At 25.6% G+C, this 20,089-nt stretch overlaps 2 protein-coding genes across 3 annotated transcripts; both read left to right on the forward strand.

Annotated features, from left to right (window-relative positions):
• The first annotated feature begins 572 nt into the window (after positions 1–572).
• LOC112694511 (interaptin-like) lies at positions 573–14,772 on the forward strand. Of its 2 annotated transcripts, none has more exons than XM_025570000.1 (15): positions 573–990; positions 1,054–1,148; positions 1,211–1,298; positions 1,354–1,561; positions 1,626–1,741; positions 1,813–1,896; positions 5,098–5,250; positions 5,297–5,425; positions 7,478–7,554; positions 8,246–8,342; positions 8,408–8,731; positions 9,241–9,329; positions 9,418–9,577; positions 9,642–9,851; positions 14,504–14,772. In XM_025570000.1, the coding sequence occupies exons 1-15, from the start codon at positions 772–774 to the stop codon at positions 14,579–14,581; spliced, it is 2,127 nt and encodes a 708-aa protein (XP_025425785.1). In that variant the 5' UTR covers positions 573–771; the 3' UTR covers positions 14,582–14,772. The 2 variants fall into 2 exon arrangements, with proteins under 2 accessions (XP_025425785.1, XP_025425786.1); XM_025570001.1 differs by having other exon boundaries at positions 5,309–5,425.
• Positions 14,773–16,959: 2,187 nt separating this feature from the next.
• On the forward strand, positions 16,960–20,052 carry LOC112694548. The gene is made up of 3 exons (XM_025570053.1): positions 16,960–17,049; positions 17,162–17,475; positions 19,630–20,052. Exons 1-3 carry the CDS (start codon positions 17,023–17,025, stop codon positions 19,886–19,888), a joined length of 600 nt encoding a protein of 199 aa, XP_025425838.1. The 5' UTR covers positions 16,960–17,022; the 3' UTR covers positions 19,889–20,052.
• Positions 20,053–20,089: the final 37 nt, after the last annotated feature.

Below are 20,089 nucleotides of genomic sequence, written 5' to 3' on the forward strand. Positions count from 1 at the left end.
CCACCTATGAAATTAATTCACCTAAACAATATATTAATATTATTAGTTAAGAATTTTATTGTATTAAACTTGTTTGTTCAATATATAGTTTCTGAGAGTTTTAACACTTGCTGCTGGAGTCTGCGTGGTAGTAAGTACGTAAATTCATTAAATATTAACAGTTTTTTGATTTGTTTATTTTTACTGCTATAAATTATTATTAAGTATAATGAATATACGTGCATGCAGTTTTATAAAAACACAATACAATATTTTTAATGTATGTATATCTATAATAATAAACGTTTATAGTGGTCGATATTTGTATTCGATATATTGGAAATATATATTCATACATCCATTTTAAGTTACCCTAGGTGAAACTTATAAGTATCCATCAATCAAGTTAAATGGTTTTTCTAATTTAAATAATACATTTACAACTAAGGTGATGAATAGGTGTTGTACAATAGCAGTGTTGCGGCTCCATGGCAACAAACAGTACAACAATACCACCCAATGTTATAGGAAGCAACGTTTACTTTTGTATTTTGCTTGTGATTATTGTTTCGTTGAACTTACTATCTTAGCGATATAGTTGATATTTAAATATTTAATAATTTGTTGTGTATATGTATGTGTCTAATTGAAAAAATCTAAACAAGTGTTGATAATGAGATATTATATGATGTATTTAATTATTCAAATAATCAAAAATTTAAAATATTTTTATGATACATAGTGTAATTTATTATAATACTGTGTATTTTAATTTTAAATTTGTAATTCAAAATGACAACTAACGTGTCACCAAATAGGTCGAATATAATTTCATCATCACATCCAAGTAAAGGTTCTTTAACAGACCGACCTAGTAGTTGTTCTAATAAGAGTCTAGAGCACAATAAATCATGTCCGGTCCATTCAAGACCTTTATCATATAAAACGATTGGACAATGTCATGACAAAATTGAAGAGTTAGAAAAACAAAATATTCGTCTTGTTTCAAAGGTACCTTTATTTTTTTAATTTTAAGTGTGAATATATAAACGCTGTTAATCATATTATTAACAGATTAAAGTGTTGAAATATCAATTGAAAACATCTTCTAACTTATACAACAATATTCACCAAAGACCAGAGAAACCTTTGTCCAGACATTCTCAAAGGTTAGGTTAACATTTAATTATTTATAGATTATTTTGATGAATATCCAATTTATTTGTAACAGATCAACTCCAATAAAATTACAGAAAATGTCTAGATTATCTAGGGTAGGTTTTGATGAAAATGAAAAGATTATTACGCTTCCTGAAAGAGTAAGTTTTTTTATTAAAATATAAAAACGTTATACTAACAATGAATACATTTTAGAAGTTCGAAAGCACAGAATCATTTGATAGTGAAAGTAGCTTAGTAGAAAATAAAAGTAAATTTAAAGAGAATATTGAATTAATACAATCTCACAGAGTTATAAAAAGTATGGAAATTCAAATGGAAACTTTACAAGCACAATGTAAAGCTTTTGAACAAAATTTAATTGATGTTAATAAATTATTTAAAAAAAAACAAGATGAATATGGTATGTAATTTGAATATTTAATTAATCTACAATTTATATTTTTAATTAAAATCTGAACTTTTAGACAAGTTAAAAGAGAAATTAAATAACGAAGAACACAATTTAAGTGAATTAAAACTAAAGTACAATGCATTTAAAGAATCAAATAAAGCGTTGGAAGAACAAATTCGTGACTTACAGGTAATTTAAATCTCATACAATGTTTCATGTAATAATAATTTGTAATTTAAATATGCTTACAATTAAATCAGAAAGAAAAGTTGTCACTTAAAGAACACAATCAAAAACTTCTGCAAATAACTTCCAAACCACAACATCAAATTAGTGGATTAAAGGTATAACTAAATAATTAACTATAACATACATTTAGTAATACTTTAATTGTAGTTCAATTGGTTTCAAATCAAATGAAATATAAGTATTTGTAAGAAAAAATGAGTATAAATGTCAATTTTATGTTTCAAATTATTTTATGAAGTATTTTTTATCCATATAATTAATTTGTCTCAGTGCCCTTTTATCATTTTTTATGAAATAATTTTAAATAAGATCAGTAATATTAATCTAACTCAAACTCCTATCCTTGAATTTGTTTTTATAAATATGTATAAAAAAAATAAGAATAATAATAATAAGAATAGCTGGAAATTGAAAATCATAATGAACTGTTGAGAACCGAGAACGGAACATGACCTTAATTTTTTTTTTTTAATAGGTTTTACAGTATTAGTAGTATCCGAAGATTGAAATAACCACGATTTAAAAATCTGTTTTTTTTTACTCTTAGTCATTGTGTTCAAATGATCCTTGTTTTCTTTTTAAATGGACAATATTTTTTCTATGTACCGCTACTTATTTTAGAAAGAGTATTACATTGATGTACAATTATTCAAGAACAATGATATCGCTAATGATAATAATAATAATAATCTGTATGGTAGAATGGAATAGGTAGTATCTGAAAAACTTTTCAACGAATTAGTTTTCTTTTTAAATGTGTTTTTCGAAAATATGTTATTAGGGTTGTCAACTTTCAAATGATTTAATGTAAGACAATTTTTTTCAAATCCAATTTATACCATGTTTCAGTGACGTACTCAAAATTTTGAAGGTGGGAGGGCAAAGTAAAAAATAAAAAAACCAACTGAAGAGAAAAAGATACTGGTTATATGCATAAACAATAGGGCCTATGGTGGGTTGGGCATGGCCCATTCCCCCCATAGCTACGGCAGTGTATAGTTCAGTAAGCAATACTACAACTAACACTATATAATATTATGTTAGGTAACTAAGAAAAAAATTTAATACATTTTATTTATATAACTTTTATTAAATTAGCTTATTAATTATAACACTTGGATATTTACCACCTTAATTAAATAATAAATTGATAAAATTAAAATAATAATAATAATGAAATATAAATAGGTATTTTTGAAAAATGTAGGATTGTCCCAGGGACGTATTTAGGAGGAGGGAGGGAGTGAGTACCATCGCCCCGTGTGGCACATTTTTTGAAATCAAAGGGTGACAAAATTTTTTTGTAACCATCATCTAATTTCATTAGTCAATCGAAAAATTTTAATATTTAAGATTTTACACCAGTGATGCCCAACCTTTTTCCTTTGGTGGGCTACTTTGGTAAACAATTATCTTCAAGCGGCCACAAAGTATAAACATACAAAAATAATCTTATATATTGGATTTGTTTTCTTATCTTTTACTGTCTATTGAAAAGATTATGAATTGAGGTATACATAATTGTATTTTTGGAATAATTATTTAAACGATAAAATGTTTTCATACATTTTTAAAAATTTTTTTTTAGAAAATTCGTAATGGGCCACATAGAATATCTTTGCGGGCCACGAGTTGGGCATCACTGTTTTACATAGTGATTTTTATTTTCATGATAATATTATCAAAAGTTGATCGCGTAAAATTCGTAGATAATACATGTTACCTTTCTTGAAAATTGTATACGTATACGTCATAGGCGTGAGCAGACTTTTTCCGCAGGGAGTGCCCGTTAAAAAAAGTAAACCAAAGATTCTTGTACTAAAAACTACTAGTATAATTAAATATTTTAAATTTTATAAATTATTTATTTAATTCAATATGCAAATATAAAAATAAATACTATTTAAACTTACACAATTTATGTCTAAGAAATCCTTATTTACATATTATTATACTATTTACAACTCCATCCTTTTGTCCACGGGAGTAAGGTTTTTGAATGCATGAATTACATCTTCAATTTTTATATTACATGCAAGTTCTGATTAGTCTGATTAATAACTAATAACTTTATTACATTTATTCACAGATATGAATTCTATGCTATAAGATTAAAAATGGCTTTACTTTATTCATGTAAAATGTAAAAATGTTCGCTATCTTGTATAGTATAGATATACATTTATTAAAGAAAAAGCCAGAGTCCGCAGGGGGAGCCGCGGCCCACCCCCGTGCGCACGCCTATGGTATACGTGTAGAGGTGGCAATAAAACTGTACCTAGGGCGTCAAAACTCTAAATACGTCTCTGGATTGTCCTACAAATTGTTTTTAGCATTGTTGAAAGTAGGACAAATTAAACAAATGTTGGTTAGTCCTGCTAAATGTAGAACGGTTGGCAACCCTATGAGTTACACTACTTACACTTGTATACATTATATATTTTGGATGGGATTTATTCATATGTAAAAATGACATTTTAATTTTTTCAGAAATTGTTTTATTTATTTATTTGGCCAATTCATCAAAATATTATTAATATACAATGCATTGGTACAATTATACTGACTGTTACTGTCATATACATACAGGACATACATATTCTTAGTACAATTATATAAATTTGATAAAGTCTTATATTTTTAAAATATTCAGAATACTTGTTGTACTTGTTGTTTAGTATTTAATATCATATTATTATAATACAATATCACATACAATCGTACACTTTTTTACTTTTTTTTTAAGTATTCTTAAAAATATAAAATTATATTTACGATACAAACACAGTAGTTGTAAATTTCAGCAATACCAACATAGGTGTAACTAAGGTAAAAAATCTAGTGGGGGGGCTACATCCCTCCTACTAAAATTTAAAATAACCTATAAATTACCTCTACTCTTATATACATACCATGTTAATATATTTTAGATTCTGAGCCTAGTTGGATTTACTGTCATGTGTCTTTTTTTGTATGTGACACTATTGTGAGTTAAGTATGCTGTATGCAGTATGCCATGAATAACATGGAATATTTATGGGGGGTCTAAGTCTTGGTGAGTGGATAAGCCTCCTAGCCCCCTAGTTGCGCCTGTGAGTACCAAATGACCAGAAACCGTTAGAATAAAATATTTGAATTTAGTCATGTTCTAAAATCCTAAAAAAAAAACAATTTGATAAAAAAATTGGAACAGTTTTCTTTTTCAATTGTTTTAGGGAAATAAATATAAAATAATACAAAATATTTTCATATTTAAAATTGAACTATCACAATTCATTATTTGATTTCTTTTATAGTTGAAAGAATTAGAAGAAAATTTTTCGGACTCTCGAGCGGGTCTTTTAAAACAAATGGAAGAAAATAGCAAATACATCGCCGAATTAAAAGGAACTATAAACGAAAATGAAATAAAATTGTCCAACTATATAGATGAGAATAAATGCTTGAAGGTTTAATTAGATAGAAGATGTTTGTTAATTTATAAATGAGCTATAGATTTTGTTACAGAATCAACACTCAGAACTATCTAAACTGTTGGAATTAAAAGATAATGAAATTTCAAATAAATACAAAGAAATCAATCAAATTCTACAAGAAAATAGCGAATTAAAAGAAAAAATCAAGGTAAGCTTTTAAAGCAGGGATTCCCAACCACTGCCCAGTGGTATGAAATCCAATCTAGGTTGAAAAATTTATTTACACAAATTATCACAATACCTAATAAAATTAAAATAGGTCCAAGATATTGGAAAAAATATTTAAAAAAAAGAAATGTTTGTTTACAATGGTTGAATGGCAATATATACATTTTTTAATTTAAAAGTTAACTTCTTCGTAATATATGATATTATATACAATTTGTTTGTTAATATTTTAATTTTATTCCGCTTTGATTCTTCACAACTATTTTCGAAGTTTATTTTGGGTCTTTCTATAATTTTTTTTTGTTCTAATATTGGTAATTTTAGTTCAGATTTAAGCTACTCACTATTAGCCTGGTTAAATCTTATGTGATTCCGTGAACTTTTAGACCAAAGTCTTAATAAAAACTTTATAACGATTTGTTCAACTAATTTTGTGTATTGTAGCTCCCATTGTTTATTTTCGTATCGAGCCTTTAAAATGTCAAGTAGGTATCTTCTTGATTTTATGGAGTGAGGGTTCAATGGACCTCTATTTTTTTTATAATATGTATAAATCATCGTAAGAATAATAACGAAAATTAGAATTATTAAAAATCAAGTTTTCGTCAATATCTGAGTCAATTATATCGAAATTTCTACTAAAACTAACTACAAAAAAAAAAAAAAAATTATAAATACAGACGCAAATGGACGCAAACCAAATTTTCAGATCGAATAAAGTAGAATATGTACTATAGTATCTATGTATTAGTTAACGATTAATTTTGGTTATTTTTTAATTATTCAATTTGAAATATAAGTATTACCTTTTTTTTACTATTTTTCCAACTATATTTTATACCTAACATCATAAAAAAATATATTATAGTTATTGAACACTTACCTTGGTTTTCGAATTCCATTTCCCATACGAAAATTAGTATAAATATAAAATATAACTAATTAATACGAGTGGAATGAACGACATAACTCAAATTAGTATAATCGATAAAGTATAACAGCAGATATGAAAATAATCTTCATTTTCTAATCGGCCTAGTCGCCTAACACATTTAATATTATCTGAGGTTCTATATTTATGTTATGTAGGATATACTTATTGGGTTTTTGCAATAAAATATTAATATAAATGTACTTTAAAAATGTATATTTTTCCACCTAAATTTGATTTCAGACTACTGTGCATTGTGCCGCGAAATTATTCAGGTGTGCCGTATAATTTTTATAATTTTTTAAGCATAATTAAATATAATAATCAAAATTATAATTTATATTTATGATAGCATTGATTTCGAAATTTCCTTGAAAATAAAAAATGATAAAATGACCTGATAAAACAGCTATAATATTATTTAGGTATTCGATACTAGCCGATACGGGTATTACAAGAAGTCGCGTTGACCTTTACCACATATTATAATGACTATATGAAAACATAGCCTGTGCTCATTATAATGAAAATTGAGCATGGAGCACGTGTAATTGTTATGCATTATACTGTATAGGTATTTCGATCAAGAAATATTTTAAGTTAAATATAAAAATGGATAAATTTTTAAAAAAGACGTAAATTAATGAATGACAGAAATATTAGTGCAAATGACAACAATTTAAATATTGAAATTAATATTAAACAATCAGCTTTAATAATTGATAAAAGTTTAAATTTAAAAGTTAAACGTAAATATGTTGATAATTATTAATGTTTTGGATTTACGTGGAATGGTGATATTGATTGTCCTTTAATAGTTTGTATCGTTTCAACTTTTTCACCCCTAATACAGAAATTATGTAAAAAACACCAATCTCAAATGTCACATTAAATGTGTATTATATATAATATATTATAATATAATATATTTATATTATATATAATTATTACATTATGTATATTCATAATTATTTATTTAAGTATGCCGTTAAATAAAAAAGGTTAGGAATACCTGTAGTAAAGTATCATTCGATATTTAATTTATAATACATAATTTTACGTACTCGTTTGGATAACATATGCTTTAATTAACATTAATAGATTATTATTAAGACTCCACAAGTAAATGACAGTGAAGATGTCACAGTTCATCAAAATTTAGAATCGGAAGATAAGAGGTATAGAGAATATTATATAATATGTTGTTTTTAAATTAAATTCAATGGTTATAACCAGGCCTCATGATTTATAGCTCTAAAAAAAATTAGATAAAAACGCTATAATATGCTCTTAAAAATATTTATATAAGCACTTAAATATGCACAATAAAAATACAAAAATATGTGAAAAAAAATATACTATGTAAAAAAAACTTCGATCGTATCGCTATACGATACAAATAAATATATAGTTTAAACTAAAAGAAGAAGAATTAGGTAATTATATGAATTAATTATAAATATAAAAATTAATGCTACTATAATTACTTCTTATTATTATGAATAAATATTTTAAATGCTACGGAACTGAAAAAGATTTAAAAAAACAAATAACAAATTTCTAAATATGTAAGAATAAGTCTGCCAAATAGTAAAAAGGCAAAATAGCACTTTTATTTTAAAATATGCCAAAATATGCAATGTAAAATTTCGTAGTTATCTTCTTAGTTATAAATTATATATTAATTATATTATTAATATATATTAATATAAGTACTTCTTAGTTATCTGAAAAAAATATTTAGCTCACATAGGTATTTTTAGGACCTCTCAAAAAAAAAAAAAAAAAATGTAAATGCTTTATGTTATGAGCCCTGGTTATAACATATAACAAGTTTAAATTATGTTTAATCTAAAATAATTTTCATAGACTGAAAAGTCAAATCCAAGAACTTCAACAGGAGCAAGTTAAAATTAATCAAACGTTGAACTCTCAATCTTACTTAAACACGATGCTAAAAGATAAAGTATTACTTACTGCATTTGAACGACAAATATTTGGAATTAACTGATGTGATTTAAATAATTGTAGTTAGATCAAGCAGAGCGAGATTTAAAGGCAGCCTCACAATTAACAAAAATATTTATGAACCTGTTTACTGATATAACAAGATTGGATATATCCGAACCACTAATAGCTACCTTAGAAATAATAGAAAAAGCTGTGTGCTCTATTAAAAAAAACATCGAAATTAATGGAGAAAATAAAGAGTTTGAAGAAATAGTTAATAATACCTTAGAAATCTTGGTTTTATTCAGGGATCAGATGGTTAAAAGACAAACTATATTCAATCAAGTACAATCGCCGAAAAAACCTATAGTTAATTTAATTACGGATTCAATGACCAAAAGTGAGGTTTGTACAAAAACATTAGTCACCTCATATTTTTTTATACACGCATTTGTAGGTAAATATTTTAAATACAGAGTAAATTATATTAACGTTTTATATTAAATGAAATGTATATTTTAGTAATTATAACTTAGAGTTATTATTTAAGTTGTATCATTAATTATAAATACTATTTATAATCATGGTTGTATTAATAATTAATATTACTCAGGTCGATGTTTATTTTGTATTTGTTTTAATGATCGGTAGCAAAAGAATTATTAAAGGAATTATTCTTTATCATTTTTTTTTTTTTTACATTTTTTATTTATTGCTGGCAAGGCATATAATTTTATATTTTAATATTTAATATAGTAATCGTTGAGTCATTGTTGTATTAGTTTATAATCTACTTGATAAATTTATTAAACCAATGCATTGTTTATAAACAATTTTATGATAAGTGGTGACATTTAATGTGTTTATAGTATCATAAAATAGAATATAATTAAAATATTATTACTACATTTTAGAACACACCTCGAATTCAAGAAGATTCTGCCCAACTCGAAATTAATATCAACACTGTAAGCTTTTCAACAGAAAGTATTCAACATTTAAAGTATGTGGTTTAACCTTCTATTTCGAAAGACAAATGTGTTTACAATAGGGTACAATTTACTTATTTTATTCTTATATATAATTATCAGATCATTACAATCCGAGCCAAATATTTTTCTCACTTGGGGGTTTAAAGATCAAGAAGATATTGCTTATTCTCCGAGTCGATTAGCTTGGGCCGCTGATTTTAATTGTAGCTGTTACTACCGCAGTAACAGTAGCACTGAACTTTTGCATTTTGTTGCAAAGGTAAAACGACTTTTTAATAAACTAATGGAAACGAATTTTTAACATGAATATATTTTTGTTACAGCATGGTTTATTTATCAATGTACATTTAGTAACTGAAAAATTATCTCCGATTATAGCGTCTGGACTGGTGAACACCATGGATTCTATAAACAATCCTATGATTAAGTTCAATTTAATAGTGCCGATTACAGGAAAAAATATCGATGCAAAGTTGAAATGCTCAATACAACTCATTTGCGACTATCACGAGATACAAACTTATTCACAAATGGTAATCTAATTTGTTATTTCATTAACCTAAATATGGTATAAAGAAAAATATTTAGGTATGAAAAAACCGTAAAGTATGCTAATATTAATTATTAGTAATATTTAAAAAAGACATAAATCGAACTAAAATAAATAGCCCTAAAAAAAATTATATTTAATATCCTTATAACAATTTTAGATAGAAGTAATGAAAGAACAAGGATATGTGGAAATTAATGAAATGCATGTCATAAGCATTTTTAAAATAAGTAACTAATACATTAATTATTTTGGGATTTGAGCTTCAAGTGCATTAAAAATAACCTTAATTAAAATAATTAACTTTTGACTAAAGAAAAATCTTTAAGTTCTTTTTTTTTTATTTTTTACTTTTTTTCAATATAGTTTCTATTAACTCATTATATTTTTCATGAGATTATTAAATTTGTTACAAGACCACGATGAATATGATGTAAATAAATTAAATAAAGATATTATGTATTACGTGTTGTAACATATGCTGACCCCTGAGGGGCACATCGCCTCCCACATCCCCCTTATCAACAAATATGTACAATAATTAAATTTTCTTAATTAACAAATACATTAATAATAATAGGTAAAAAACATTTTTGAACTAACTAGTTTCTTTTTATTCTGTTTTAGTTTCTAGTAACATACAAATAAATACAAATCATAGAAAATAAACTTAATGATAAGGTATATAAAATATAAAAAAGATATCTATTATATGTCATAGTAAAAAGTAAATATTTTATAATACATAATAATAACAAATATAATAGAATTATTAATATAATAAAATGTGTAATAAACAGGAATATGATCAGTTAATAGTTTTTTTAATATGTTTTATATATTAAATTAATAATTCTGTCTTTTTGACTAGTGTAACTTCCCATCTTTAAATTCCTTCAACCTCTTAGCTGATCGAACTCTTTTAAAGTTATGATTATTTTTACGAGGTCTCGGGAACTCGACCTTGGTGTGTTATACTTAATACCTATGGAATAGGATTATCTCATATAAAAGTACGGTGTAAATATTTACTATAATTAAAATAAATTATAAATAATGTACTTTACGATAATGGATGATGATACTAGGAATAAGAGAGGACCGTAGTGAACTTGATGTTGATGGTCTTTTATTTAGTGTTCCTCTCTGTACGGCTCAGCTCCCTGAGTTCCTCTGACTAACCCGTTCAACAACACCTTGTTGTTGAATCGGTAATTTTGCTTAGAAAATATATTACTTGTAGTCCGTCTGACCAACTAAATGTTAACTGGTTGTTATTCTTATAATATTAGAGCCAATTAGTTCGTTTGCGGATGACCAACGCGATATTTAACATGGGATCAGAAATTTTCAAATATTATTTGTAACGTACGTGGAGTTTCCCTCTCATTTCGTTTCGTCCTATTTGTTTCAAAAAGTTTCTTAACAATTGAAAATTAATCATAAACAATCGTACAATTTCGGAATTTTTTAACACCCAGAAAATACGGAAAACCAAGATTAAAATATATTATATTTTTCATATTGAATATGGATCAGTTTATATAGCCCACTCATTTTTTAATCATCGAATAACTCTCGACAAAATCTTATCATTATGGTCAGGATGTTGATACCCTATTTTTTTACTTGTTAATGACTTAAATACTCAAATGCTCATATAACTATTAAAGATTGTATATTATTACTGATTGTAACTGGGACCATCACGTTTGCTTTAAGAATTTACTGTTAAATACATCAAAACTGTTAATTATTTCAAGGAAGTATAGTTTCAGAAATGTTCAAGATCCTTTGTGCTCTGGGGTCCTTGGATACTGTCCTATGATAACCTACCCTATGATAACTACACCACTGAATGCACAGTGATTTTAGGCACCTTAATAACGGATTATCCATATTGTTGTTATTAAATATTATAATTACATTAAGTATTAAGTAATTAAGTATGTAATTTAATATGGCAAACATGCTTGAATAATTTCTGATTTTATCTTTATTTTTGATTGATGTGATATGGTTACTATGATGAGAATGATTGTTGATTTTCATTTATCAATACCAATTGTTGTACATTTTATAAAAGATGAGAGTATATAATGTGTGAGAAAGTTATTTTTTTAGATTTATTTATTATTGTTATTATTTGTTTGTAATAATCCATTATTGCTTTCAGTTGTATATAAATAATAGTTACGTATTGCATATTATAATATACGAGTATCTAAGTCATTTATGCAGGTATAAAATATCGCACGCATTCTTTGTACTCCCCCTTCACCTGTCTCCACTTTGAGAAACAAAGCAATGAAGGACATACATATGGTTTTAGTCAGTTCATTTTGCAATATGATGAGTGACAAGAGAACATATTATTTTGAGAATTGACAAGACATTTTTGAAAAATTGATAACGTCGAAGTTTAAATGAGAATTAAGTTTTAGTTAGTAGAAATAAAAATGTATTCAGTAGTATTCAACCAAAATCATTATGGGTATCATAGTTTTGAATATAATTAGTTTTTTATTTTAATAACATTAATAAATACATGTAGGTAAAATATTCAAATTAATATACTATAATAGTTATAACAGTTATAACTTAAAATATCACAATATTTATTATAATTTTTCTAATTAAACACTATGGTTTGAAAATTAAAGTATAAAATAATTTTATACAAAAACTAATTTTTCAAATTAATCTATAAAAGTTGTGTTTATTTTATATTCTCAGGCAAAAATATCACTTGAGATTATGGAAGTTTTGAATAAAAAATGTAATAAATGAAAATGATGAAAAAATCATTTGTAAATTACAAATTGTAAGGCTATATTAATTTTTTTTTTAAATACTTTCTACAGTTAACTAAGTAAAGTGTGGTCTTACTTTTTGGGTCATGATATGATAAATAATTAGTTCACCAAGGCCTCAATTCAAAACTTGTCGATATTATTTAATTTATTTTATTGGTTTACATCATTAACATTTCTACGTACATTAAACATATTATATGCAATTACATAAATATAATTAATATCAGCCACATACTAAATTATCGTTCATCCTGGAAAATGTCGATAAAGTTTTATTTGTAGTCTAAAACTAAAACTTCAGTTACAAAGATAAATTAATTTTTTAATCTTATCACAGAAAAAGAAATTTACTTTTATATCGAAATGTTGATTACCACTTATATTTGTTTTTAATATACTGAATTAGAATAAAGTTTTAAATGATGGCTATAAAGTTTTTGTAAAAATGTATAGTTTTTTTATTTTTTAGAGTAGTGTGCAAAAAAAAGATTTTGAATTATCAAAATAGAAGGTATTAATTAAGGTAGTAATTAAAATAATATTTACAATTTTATTTTATTTACTATATTTAAAATTAATAGTTAGAATGTTTTGTAGCAGTGGTTCTCAAACTTTTTTGTTCGTAGAATCCTATTTCTAAAAATAATTTCGGAAACAAAAATATCAAATATATTTCACATCACAATAATAGTTACAAAAATAATAATGTAATAATCTTTCATCAAATTCCTCAATACTATCATTAATTGATTCTAAATATTTCTTTAACAGAACTTAACTATAATTTTTATGTCGAGAAAAACACACAGCCCAAAATTTAACTTTTTTTGTTAATAATGCTCGGACTTAGTCATTTACTGTGAAACGTACAATTCATTATGCAATTCAAGTAATCTATCAATGTTTTTCTTCAATAACTAAAAAATATAATAATATTTTAATTAAATTAATTCAGATGTATCATGGAGATATGAAACCCTTTAACTTCTCACGTGGAGCACAGTTTGAGAACCGCTGTTTTATAGGTAATTATACTACCCTATAAGTTTTCTGTTTACTATTAATGGTATACGTATTAAATATAACACCATGATGTGACGCGTACATAAATCTCACCCAGTACATGTAAATATAAATTATATGTACACAGTGCATATTTAGTTTCTAACCAATGATATATATTTGTTGCCATAGGCGTGCTTATTTAGGGTCGCTAGGTATGCCTAGGCACACTCCGAAATATTGTAAATGGGGCCCTAAAATTTAAGTCTAATATTTATTTTAAGGCTCATATTTTAACTGATGTTATTTAAATTAAATGTAATTTATTCTAAAATAATTAAAAAAAATGTTTCATAATAGAAAAAATAAAACAAAAGTGTCAACATTTTCGTGAGAAAACTTATTACGATAATACAATAGCTGTAATTGACTACAAAAGTATAAATCATAAATAATTAAAACTATCTAAGAAAAATATACAAGATTCAAGGAAAACATATTCATTGGGACTAATTTACTACAATATAATATAAAAAATAAAATGTATTTTTACTTAATTATTTATATATTATAATTTATTAAAAATACCTGAACGTTTTTTTAAGATAGGGCACAAAAGTATTGTAGGTAACTCCTGAAATATAGGTTTGCGCACGCCGATGTTTGTTGCTAAATAATTGTTTAGAAATAATAATATTATTATATTTACTTTACAACCCCAACTCGTACTTTTCTACCACAGTAATTTTCTTATTTTTTAACTAAATGTTTATATGATAACTGAGTTATACGATGGTATTTTAAATTTTGTTTTCAGGTTGATGATGAATATAGCAACATAGGAGTACCAATAAACAAACCACTAATACAAGCTGCACCGAACAATTCATACTAAAACGTTATCAGTACTTGAATTTAATTATTACCTAGGATTAAATATACATGTTTATTGTTTATATTACTAATTGTGATATTAGTTTTAGTGTGTCCTTACATGGTGCTCTGCAGAATTTCGTTTTTGAATGATGTGTTGTGTATGAACTGTAATGGTAGTAATAATAATATTCAAAAAGTATATTTTAATAATTATTATACATAGATATAATACGTAATACAGTTATTACACTTGTATTGATTAAATGTATTTATAAAAAACTTCTATAGCTTTAAGCTACGGTTTTAGCTGGGCCATTATAATTTTGTTATTTCACACTCATACAATAATACGAACAATGTGGAGCATTCAGTATTATTATAATAAAATTTAATTTGTACCAATATTTTTAAAAACATAAATTATCGTTTAACCAATGGTCTATTTTACCATACGTGTATTGTATGAAAGGATAACTCTAATGGAATTACTTATTGTAACCTTATTCTTCAAAGTCTGTGATAAGTTTATGATTATATTTGTTGGCTACATTACTTTACTGGTGCAAATATTCCAATAATAGATTTTTATTTCAAATTTGTACAAAAATAGTCATTTTAATTTATGATTGATTATTGACCTATCAAAAAATTGTATATTCGAACATAGATTCTATAAGATATATATATATATAAATAAATAATTCACAATATATCTATATACCTACTCTTAAATAAATATTAGAGATCTGTATGTAGCTCATGTATGTTAATGTATGTTTTGGTTTGATTAAATATATTTTAAAATAATCTAAATATTGACTTTATTTAGATAGAACGTGCTTATAAATATATACACGAGTATGTTATGTATCATCCTATATTCAAAATACATTTTCAAGACTTTTATAATTAGGTATGTATCAAATAATATTTTTTAGTAAAAGAACAGCTGATTTTGTAACAGATTCTATTATACTTTTTGATAGAAAAAAAAATAACATGATAAAACTTATAAGCCAATTTAAATTTAAAAGTTAAACATTAATCACCATTATCATTGTGTTTTTGTAATAAATAAAGAAAAATCTGAGATCCATTACATATTAACTAACATCATATTGATCAGTTTATTAATATTAATTTATTATCATATTATTAATTTTTATTAATCTAATACTTTCTATTATTTTGATTTATTATATTGCTACACACGTTATGCATATATATATATCCAAAAATAAATAAAACTTACTATTTAGTAATAAAATTTGTAAACATAATAAAAATCCGAATATTATACTGGTAAATTTAATTTATAGTCCCAGTACCAGATACAAGTGACATATTGTACAAACCGTTTATTAAAATCGGATCGAAAAAAATGGTGAATATAGAATGGACATATTTGTCTAACATAGGTGTGCCTCCTTTTCGGAATAAACTAAACAAGATTCAAGACTATCTGCAACACAGAGATAACTATTATTTATAATTACAATAAGTTATACGAATAAAAATATAAAATATTTAAAAAATCGTAGTACAAATATGTATAATAGTATAAAATACTGGATAGAATAAGCTCACATAAAAGCAATATAAAATATTTTGTACAAGTGATGTATAAAGACCACTTTTTCATCGAACTTTATAACATAAAATGATAAATTATTTATTTTATAAAAATAATATAAACTTTAGCTAGACAACGTTTATTAATATTTCAAAGTGTTTTTATTGGTGTTTGTTTCATATTTATTAACTTCTCTAAACTTCTACTCATCTCCGATTATTGATCTAAAATATTAAAACTTTTGATGTAGATTTATTATTACTATAGATTTATTACCCTCAAAATGATTTGCAGAAAAATATTTTATCATTGTGATACCCAAGCATGCTTTGAATTGCTTTGGAGAATATTACGTCTACATTTATTTTAAGTTTATATCAAACAATTATTTAAATAGCTCATATTCATGTTTCTAATTTTAATGTTATGTTCAATGAAATACAAATAAATATTTTTAAATAGATTAAAAGAGTTATATTTATAGATTATATTTTAATATTTTAATCCAATTGTATTTTTTATACCTACATTGGTTAATAATTAAAATAAATAATGTTCTTTAGTTGAAGGTCTTACAGTGGTTTTTAGGATTTTAGAATAAGAGGTTATATTCAGACAATAGGTTTAAAATATTTATAGTCAAATTAAATAACTAAAATGGGCCAATTTTTAAACGGTATTTATCATCACCTAGTGGCAAACAAATAAAACCACATATTGACCTTATGGACGACAATACATATATGTTTATCCAGTGCATCACGTTTTGTCACAGTTAAATAATCACAATAATACATGTCTTATTTTATATTATATATATAGTGGTAAGAAGTAATAATGTACATTTATAACGTTTCATTCGAAGAATTAGTTTGTCAAAGAAAATCATGGACTTGCCACCAATCATTTGTATGGTAATAATTGTTAATATTCTTATTATTTACAGATTTAAACAATAAACGTATATAGAAAATGTTTAAATTGTATGTAAAATGTATTAAGTATTGTTTTTGGCAAATTTTATAGTTCGTTTTGATAATTGTTACTGCTAATGGGCAGATAAACCGTTACATAAACCCCGCATGGCTGGAAATGGATGCAAACAGCGAATACTATCCCGGTGGTGAAGTAATAAGTCAAATCCTTCAATCTTACGGATTAGGAGATATTATTGGACCTTCACGGTATAGATCAACTACAGTTCTTGATCGGAATGGCTATGGAAGATCTTATCCAAGAAACCGAATTGTAAATAATTTGAACAATGCATACTATGACTCCGATCCTCTAGCCCAGGAATACCTTGATCGTAATTACGATTACATCGACAACACAATCAGGTATTCAAATATCCAATTACAATTGATTTATGATACCAGTTGTCAACTTCAGCATTTCTACTGTCACGTACCTATTATTATAATTATTTTTAAATTTATATAATCTGTGCTACAATAATAAATTTAATTTTTAAGCTTAACTAATAATCAAATTTTTTTCTTCATCTTATACTTGCATCATTGCTTTTACATATTTAAAACAAACAAGTTTATTATAACAATAATAAAAAACTAAATATTTCACTGTTATTATTAACAAAATATTGGAATTATGATTAATTTAAATAATAATATTTTAATTAACTAAAAACATTTTGCTATCGTACAGGGGCGTCATTTCAACTTTTGAAAGGGTGGGGCAACTGATTAAATTTGCTGACTTCATAATATTTAAAAAATTATGGTTACCTATATATATATATTTGATATCACGAAAACTGTTTTATAAATAAAGTTTATAAGGTTTGCGTAAAAACGATTGTCATAAACCGTGGAGGAGCCAGTGTTTCCCAATTTTTAATAAACCGTGAACATGTATTTAAAAGAGAATATTATCTGATTTCTGAGTACAAAATAATAAATAAAAATTTAATATTTACCGATTTTCGCATTTGATCATTGGACAAAGAATTACCGAATTTTTAAAATTACTTAAAATGGGGCATTTTCCATAGTCTGTCCCCTCCAAATGACGTCCCTTCTATCGTATATAAGAATACAAAATGAAATTATTTAATATACATGTATTAGATGTATTAGATACATGTATTTGACGATGAATATTTTTACTTCATTCATTTTGTTTTTATTTTATAATTATTATTATAATTCGTCGTTATACTGAATACTATGATTTAAAGGTTATTTACTTCTAGGTCGGAAAATGTATTTTTCACTCTTAAGAAATTGTAAATTATGTGAATAAAAACGATAACAGATAGTAAAAAAGTTTCATGTTGTTGTAATGATATAGTACATTAAAAATACATAGTGAATTAAAAGAACGAAATATATATCTTACTAGACCCGTGCTAAGGGGAGGGGGTTCTAATCCTCCTCATTGAGGATCTTTTTACATACATTATTTTCTAAGAGTATAGTTCTCATTCTGTAAAAATTAAACTGTCTTGAAAATGCATACCTACATGTTATCTATTTTTAACAGTGTCAATTTTCTCGATTTGACGCATTTTTCTTTTGAATTTTCACATCTACTGTCGATTATCATTGTAAATGCAGCCATTGATGGAACATATTTTCACTGACAAGTCAGCTATTCAAGTTGTACCGATTGTTGACATTTATTGATTTTCAATCCTGATATTTTTGATCATGGATATTCCAACATACAAACTGATTTGATTATTTCCTAATGACAATTTAAATACTATACATAGATTTGTTTTTGACACATTTACAAGACCAATTTTTGAATCATAATTTTTTATTAAATTTCACTTGCCTCCTTCCTAACAAATTTAAAAATGTCATTGAAGATTCCTGCGCTTAATTTTTCGAGCTATACCTTTCAATTTTGAACGATAATTCCTGTGACATCTAGGTAAACAAATTTTAACTTTGGCATAAACACATTTTTGGGCGAAATTTCAAAAATTCACTTGAAGTATTCGATATTTGAAATAAAGATGCGTTTCTTAATATTTACCAAATGCTTCGCGTACTGTCAGTTTAGCCTATGATAAAAATGAGGAATAAATGCTCCTTTTCAACTTTGCGTTGTCTCAAAACGTACCTCAGATCGACAATGTCTGAAGGTCGGCTGAATAGTTTAGCCTCACTCAATGTACTCGTACATCGTGATGTCGAGGTCGATGCATAAAAAGTATTGGAAAAATATTTTTCTGTACCTCGAATTAACTTATTAAATGTCCTAACGTAGAAAGAGATTTTTTTATCTTTTTTTTTATTGACTGCATAACCTGACAAAACATATAGAATGTTGAACTCCCCACCCTATTAGACGATTCCGTCTAATTGGACGTCATTGGACGATTGCGTACTGGACTGCCTGGGTATAATTCAACGTGTAAACTAAATATAATGTACAGTTAAAATGCAAACAATGACCAATGGTTTACATATTGAGCATAAATAATGTCAAACATAAATAATTTTGAATTTTGATATTTTCAGAGGTTCTAATAATAGATATCGAAGCAGTTTTCTCGACATTCCTAGGAGAACCAGGATTAATACTAATATGGTTTCACTGCCGAGGACAACTTACTATTTATCGGACCGAGATTTACCCACAGCATCTTACACTAGGTCCAGGTCAGTTGCTGGTGATCCAATCATGTCCCAAGAGTTATTACTAAGAGATCGAGATACAACAAGGGTTTTCCCGAGATCTACTGTTGCTCCAGATACAAATGAAAAACGTAAACCGTAATAGCAGACTTCGTTTCATATATGCAATCAAATTTGTACAATATATACACTGTGGTTTGAAATAACAATTCGTGATATATTTAAGTTACGTATTTTCAGTCTAGATATGATTTTGTATTATACAGTCGGTGCATAATAAATTCATTTCTTTCACGTTTCGCATATCGTAAATAAAAAAAATAAAAATAAAAAAGTATAATTT

The sequence above is a fragment of the Sipha flava genome, unplaced genomic scaffold (genome assembly GCF_003268045.1).
Source record: "Sipha flava isolate LNK unplaced genomic scaffold, YSA_version1 130_pilon_pilon, whole genome shotgun sequence".
Lineage (NCBI taxonomy): Eukaryota > Metazoa > Arthropoda > Insecta > Hemiptera > Aphididae > Sipha > Sipha flava.

Excerpts from the sequence above, each read along its gene's own strand:
- LOC112694511 (XM_025570000.1), top strand. The coding sequence starts at position 772 with ATGACAACTAACGTGTCACCAAATAGGTCGAATATAATTTCATCATCA. Across the intron at positions 9,578-9,641 it reads TTTTGCATTTTGTTGCAAAG|CATGGTTTATTTATCAATGT; the intron begins GTAAAACGACTT and ends TTTTTGTTACAG. Across the intron at positions 9,852-14,503 it reads TACAAACTTATTCACAAATG|GTTGATGATGAATATAGCAA; the intron begins GTAATCTAATTT and ends TTTTGTTTTCAG.
- LOC112694548 (XM_025570053.1), top strand. The coding sequence starts at position 17,023 with ATGGACTTGCCACCAATCATTTGTATG. Across the intron at positions 17,050-17,161 it reads TGCCACCAATCATTTGTATG|TTCGTTTTGATAATTGTTAC; the intron begins GTAATAATTGTT and ends CAAATTTTATAG. Across the intron at positions 17,476-19,629 it reads TACATCGACAACACAATCAG|AGGTTCTAATAATAGATATC; the intron begins GTATTCAAATAT and ends TGATATTTTCAG.